The 5,945-nt window shown below is 53.8% G+C and overlaps 1 protein-coding gene across 1 annotated transcript in view; it reads right to left on the minus strand.

Moving 5' to 3' along the window:
- Positions 1-301: 301 nt before the first annotated feature.
- Positions 302-5,945, minus strand: part of GRHL3 (grainyhead-like 3 (Drosophila)) — a 26,075-nt gene continuing 20,431 nt past the window's right edge. Inside the window, exons 13-16 of the mRNA XM_010134519.1 lie at positions 5,540-5,628; positions 5,316-5,401; positions 4,258-4,322; positions 302-416 (exon numbers count right to left, since the gene is read on the minus strand). Coding sequence (XP_010132821.1) covers positions 302-416; positions 4,258-4,322; positions 5,316-5,401; positions 5,540-5,628 — 355 coding nt within the window. The remainder of the gene's footprint in view (positions 417-4,257; positions 4,323-5,315; positions 5,402-5,539; positions 5,629-5,945) is intronic.

A 5,945-nucleotide genomic window follows, 5' to 3' on the forward strand; every position in this document is an offset into this window, starting at 1 on the left:
CCCCAGCCATGATGGTGTAGCCACGCATCCCCAGCTGTGAAACGGGAGGTCAGGCCCATCGCCAGAAGGGAATAAAATAAAATAAAATAAAAAATAATAATAACAAACTCAACAGAGAGAAGTTCCACGTTCACATCGATAACATCTCCCAGGCAGTCTCGGGTCTGGCACCGTGAGGCTGCGGGCCTCCCAGGGGCAGTGGATTCAAGTAAAGGCGACGAGCTGAGGCACTAGGCTGAGTTCTGCTGGGTCAGACTTGCCGGCTTTGAGAGAAGTCCCAGTAAGTGCTGCCTGCGGCTCTTTATAGCTCCTTGAGGATGATCTGGAACTTGTCCTCTGCTTCCACCATGTCCAGGAGAAAGGCCATGTGGTTGCTGTAGTGCTGGATGATGTTGTTGTCCATGTTGACCAGGATCCTGCAGGAGAAGGAGAACAGCTGGGTCAGGGGCAGCACATCGAGGGGGTTGTGGGGCAGCTCAGTCGGGAGGGCTGGGCATCACTGCTCAGGATTTCCAGCTGTGAACTGGGAGTAACATCACTGACAAAGCCTCATGGCACTGGGGGAGGCCTCTCTGAAATGTCTCCACACAAAATTCACGTTAAAAATGGCTTTTACTGCCCTATTATCGATGAGGTCGCGTGCCCAGGAGACCCAGCCCTGGGCAGGCACAAGGCACAGCGCAGCGTCCACCTTCCCTGACCAGGGCAGGGGCTCAGCCACGATGAACTAATTAAAGCCACGACACAAAGGAACATCCCACAGAGCTTTTCGCAATTCTGCCCTCGACATGCCCAGGCCCAGCGTCTGCTGCACCGGCAAATTACCCTGGATTACGGCAGGGTGTGAATTTAGGGAATTGCTCACTCCCCGCTTTGAGGGGTGCATTATTCCGAACAAGCCGAGACTGCTTTGGGAGGGGATGGGAGAGGGTTGGACTGGGGCACCCGCAGAGCCTCCCTTGTGCGGTGCCCTGGGCATTGCCTGGGAGCCCTTTCTGCCGGGAACACACATGCTGCCAGGCCCTGGCGAAGTCCTGCCCATGCTCAAGGGCACGGCTCCAGCCCTGCTGCAGGTCCCGCGGCTTCTCTGGCCCGGGATCGGTTACGTGGAGACGCCTTCAGCAGCTGGTTGAAACCTGAGGCTGCAGTTCTGTGCCCGGCAAGAGCCCCTCAGGATCGTGGAGTTGATGGGGCACTCTGCATCACCCCACCGTGTACCCATAAATCAGATGTGAAATTTGTAATGTTCAGAGGGAACAAAGAGAACAAATTGTCTTTCTGTGCAGGAAGCACATCCCCTCCAGCTCCCTCCAGGGTCATTAATGGGGCAAGAGCATTACTTGTGCAATGCTCCACGAGCCAAGACCAAACCCAGGAGAAGGATGAACATTGAACGAGTCCAGCAGTTTAACAAGAACGCTCAGCCCCGCTGTCCCCCCGGGGAACACCTCCAAGGTTGGGGCAGCCACACCAGGCTGCAGCAACTGGCTCCTGCCCTGTGCGATTGTGGCGCGTAGGGGCAGCTTTGTCCCAGCACGCCCAGATTTCAGAGGTGAGGGTGCAGCTCTGCCCCAGTCTGTTCTGGTGGCAGCATCGAGCCAGCCTTGCCACGGAGCTGCTGCAGTTGTCTCTGGCTGTCCTAGCGCAGGAAGCCGGAGGAGTCACCTGCGCCTCTTGCTACCCTGCTTCCATCTGATTTCTCAACCACAAAAGATTGGAGGGAGTGTTGATGTGGGATCTGAGCCCTGTATTGTTTTTCTAAACCAAACCTCACCAAGATACGAAATTACTTATTATTGCCCTTGAGTCACCCTGAGCCCAAGTTCACCTGGTGAGCTCATCACACCGAGGAGGCTCATGGCTGACAGCAGGTCCTCACCTCCCGTACATCCAGGCAGCACCACTGAGCTTCACTAGCTTAGCCCAGATGAAGATCTGACCCTCAAGCTGTAATTATTAAGAGGGGATTGTTTAGGGTGGAGCAACAGGGTAAAATTATTCAAAGGCAAATTAAAACTGGGGGAGCAGGAAGCAGTGTCTGGTCCTGCCACCTGGTAGACTGGAGAAGCTCTTGTATGTCCCCCAGGTGTCAGCGATAACCAGCCACGTCCAGCTTTCACTCAACCAGCTGTCAAATGGATTTCTGTAGAAATCTGATTTCAGGAGCTGCCTTTTCATTACGTACCTCTTTGCTCCTTCATTTTGGGGCACAGATGGAAAGGGCATCAGCCTGGTTTCCCTCCCAACCATTATTAAACCCCACTTACTATTTATCAGATCCAGCCACACAGGCCGGGTGGCCTCTCCCCTGAGCAGGGCCATTTCCTGGCCCACCTGCAAACTCAGCACTGCTTGGCTCTCTCCTGCCGAGCAGACACCCACAGTCAGCTGGTTCAGAAACCTCCAGCACAAGCTGGAGTTACTGGAGAAGAGCCGGTGTCTGCTGACAGCCTGCTGACCTGTGATGTCCGTGTCCCAAGCACCACCACTGCTGACACACCGGAGTTCTGGCTCGGTCCTGAAGCTGTGTCAATAAACTGAGCACCCCTCTCCTTCGCAGTTGTTCTTCGAGATCAGGCTTGAGGCTCCGTCTGCCTGAAGGTGTTTGGACAACCCCTCTCCTGAGGCCACCACTGTTCGTTTTTTCTTTGGGGAGAAATTTCCACTTCTGGGGCTGCTGGATGAGCATCTGACAGTGCTGAGAGCCCTGAGTTCAGGAACAGGCGGAAGAGCCTCCTGACCAGTCCAGACACCTCACTACGGCTTGTCCGTCATCTTAAAACCAGGAGCTTATCTAAACCCCCTCCTGAACAGGTAAGGTTTGCTCAGTTGTGGGTTTAGAGGTGAGGGGGTTTAACAGCTTCCTGCTTCAATGAGCCCACATCACAGCACGGAGGAGAAACCTCTGCCTGTCCCCCTCCCATCTCGCAGCTGCCTCTGAGCCCAACTTGAGCTCTGCTCCCCTTGAAGCAAAGTGGCCAGGTCCCCTGGGGATGACGTTATGGTGACACCACATGAGTTGGAAGATCCTGTCCAAGGAGCTTTAGGACCTTCCATCTCACCGTCACTAGAAAGCAAGTGCAGCAGCAGAGCTCTGGGCTAGCCCTCAGCTCCCCAGGCCTCTTCCCCGCGTTTCTGACACAGAGAGGACCTCTCCGGGGAGCCGTGCTGGTGAGAACGTGGGACCCGTCATCAGCTGCTAACGTGGGACCCGTCATCAGCTTTGCTTTTCTGCCTCCCTCCCCACGTTCAAGCTCTGGACCAGGGCCAGCAACAACACTGAGTTCATCTCCCAGGCAGCCGGCGCTGCTTGCAAAGGCTGATCGTATCTCGCCTGCTCAGCGAGAAGGGCTCGGGATTGAGAGATCCATGGAAATAAGCTTGGGAGCTTTGGAGTCGCTCCCTTTCCATCAGCTGAAGGGAGAACTCGTTGCCAGAGGAGACAACCCAGCGGGAGTTCTGAGGCCAGAAAACACTTCTGAAGGTAGAGACCGCTGCTCCCCATGGAAGACTCAGCAGCTGGTGCAAACGGCACCATTCCCTCAGCCGCAGGGGAGATCCACCAGGATCAGTCACTCGTAAACACCCTGTTTAAAGCACGTGTACTACAAACCTCACCAGTCACCCCAGCAGAGCTACGCCTGCCTCCCAGCAGCACCTGACAAGTGTCTCAAGCGGGACCTGCATTTCTGTACTGGGGCTGCACAAGGGCCACCAGTGCCCAGAAGGGTCTGCTCCATCCCCTCCCAACGTGAGGGGTGAAGTTTCCCATTGACCTCCATGGTCTGGGGGTGGGATGACAAAGCTGGAACGGAGCCCCCAGCTTCCAGATCTCCCCTCTTCCCCACCCAGGCTGCCCAGGCTCTTATTTAGTGGGCAGAGTCTCTTTCTGAGCCAGGGACTTGATTTGGAGAAGCAAACATTTCCACCTCTGATGGCCGGAAGGTAAGTTCTCCATAACCTCAGCCTTTCAGACGGAGACACAAAGGATCACCCATTAAACTACCCAAACAATTCCTCCTTCATCCAACTTCCTTTCCTTCGGAGACTTTACACTCCAAACAAATATAACACAAACAAGCGTTATCCCAAATCTTTAAAGCCCAGAAAGATCTTGAGTTTTACATGCTCCAAACAGCATGGGCTCCCACGGCTTTACTTTTTATTATCTTGTTAAAACGCTGTTTCAGCCTGTGGCGGGTCCCGGAGAGAGCTGGGTTAGAGGCACCGATGAAAGCAGATGGGAGATTAGCTTACCCTCTTTTGCATTTTTTGTAGACTTTATAAATGCTTTCTTCGGGAAGCCCGTATTTTTCTGAAATCTGCGAGAGAAAACATGGCAATTCTTGGTGTTTGTAAAATTAAACTCCTATGATAAAAATCAGACAGACTGAGCCAGGGGTATCCGGCAGCAAAGGCTTCCCCCTCCCCTTACTGGAGGAGAAGGGGCCGAAGCCATGATCTGAACGGGACGCTCTGACCACGGCCTGTTTGGGGCTTCCTGCTCCAGCTGCTGGGCACAGGGAGCATGGAGCTTCTCCTCTGCAGGAAGGAAACTCCAGGAGGGGTTGTGTCTGCTGCAGGACGCTGCAGCTCTTGCTCAGGCTTTAGGTGACCTGCCAGGCTTCCCCGCAGACCTCTCTGAGGTGAGCACAGGTACCTGCTCTTAGGATCACGGGAGCTTTGCAGCTTTTTCACAAAAAAAGGGTTTTGACTCTTTACAGGGAAGGATGGGGGAGGGAGAAGATGGCAAAGAATCCTCTGTGCTGACATTTTTCAAACTCTCTATTTTTAAAAGTTTGTAAAGCCAACAGAGCTGAAAGGTCAGCCATAAAGCCACCCCAAATCTGGGAGTTTTATTGTTTGTTTCCTTCCCAGAAAGCTCCAAAGAGAGGTGGGTTATCAGCGATGCTGCTGATAATCAGCACAGAAATATGTCTGTGAGCTCCTCAAACACAGCACAGGGAATTCCAGCAGGAGCCAGAGCTGGCTTCAGATTGCACACGTGCAGCCTTGAGAATGGAGAGGTGGGTTCCAGTGGACATCTGGGTGTGCTGTCACAAGAGGAGACTGATACTCTGATCGGAACAAGACTTCTCACCACAAGGTGTGTTTGTCCCCGTTGCAGCACTGGCAGCACACGGCCCAGGCCAGGAGCTGTGAGTGGAATTCACCTGCCACCCACTTTCCATTTCCATTCTCAAGAGCAAGCGGACATGAGATACACGAGTCGTATGGCCAGTGTCCTACACGGCAAGTTCCAGCGTCCTTTTCTCTGCTGCTCGTTCAGGTGTCAGTTTTTCAATAACACTTACAGCTGTTCTGAGGCCCTGGAGATCTGGTGTCTTCAACATGAGAGCGTCAAACACCTCCTCCGACTCCCTCCGCACATACAACAAGACTGGAAGAGATAAAGCACAGCACTGAATCAGAGCTCTACAGCATGTTCTCATGACATGGCCTCAGGCAACTCAAGATCCGGGGTTACTTGAGTCAAAGGAGCCACCATGTTCAAGAAGAGTTCCCGTCTCAGGGTTACCTCTCTGAGGATCTTCCTCCTTGGTTTGCTTTGGTGGTATCGGCTCAAACTCATCGGCGAAGGAGGCACCGCTCCGTTTTAAGGGCAGCCTGAGCAAAAGGGAAACACCACTCTCAAGCAGACAGAACAGCAGCAGCAAACAAAACAATTCCAGCAACTGAACACCCAACTACCCCAGTGAACACCCCGCAGTTAGTACCGGGTTTGTCATTACGGCAGCAGTGTCTGCAGAGCTGCGACTCCCCACCTGATGCACACAGGGACATCTGTGGGTGCGGGCAGCGTGTTTGGGATCACACCAGCACTAAAAACTTCCTGCCCCACCGCGTCACTGTTCCTCTGTGGGTAGCACTAGACGGTGGGTCCAGCCCCGGGTAAATCTGATCTCCCCGCTCTAGCCCCACTA

The sequence above is a fragment of the Buceros rhinoceros genome, unplaced genomic scaffold (assembly GCF_000710305.1).
Source record: "Buceros rhinoceros silvestris isolate BGI_N320 unplaced genomic scaffold, ASM71030v1 scaffold7134, whole genome shotgun sequence".
Taxonomy (NCBI): Eukaryota; Metazoa; Chordata; class Aves; order Bucerotiformes; family Bucerotidae; genus Buceros; species Buceros rhinoceros.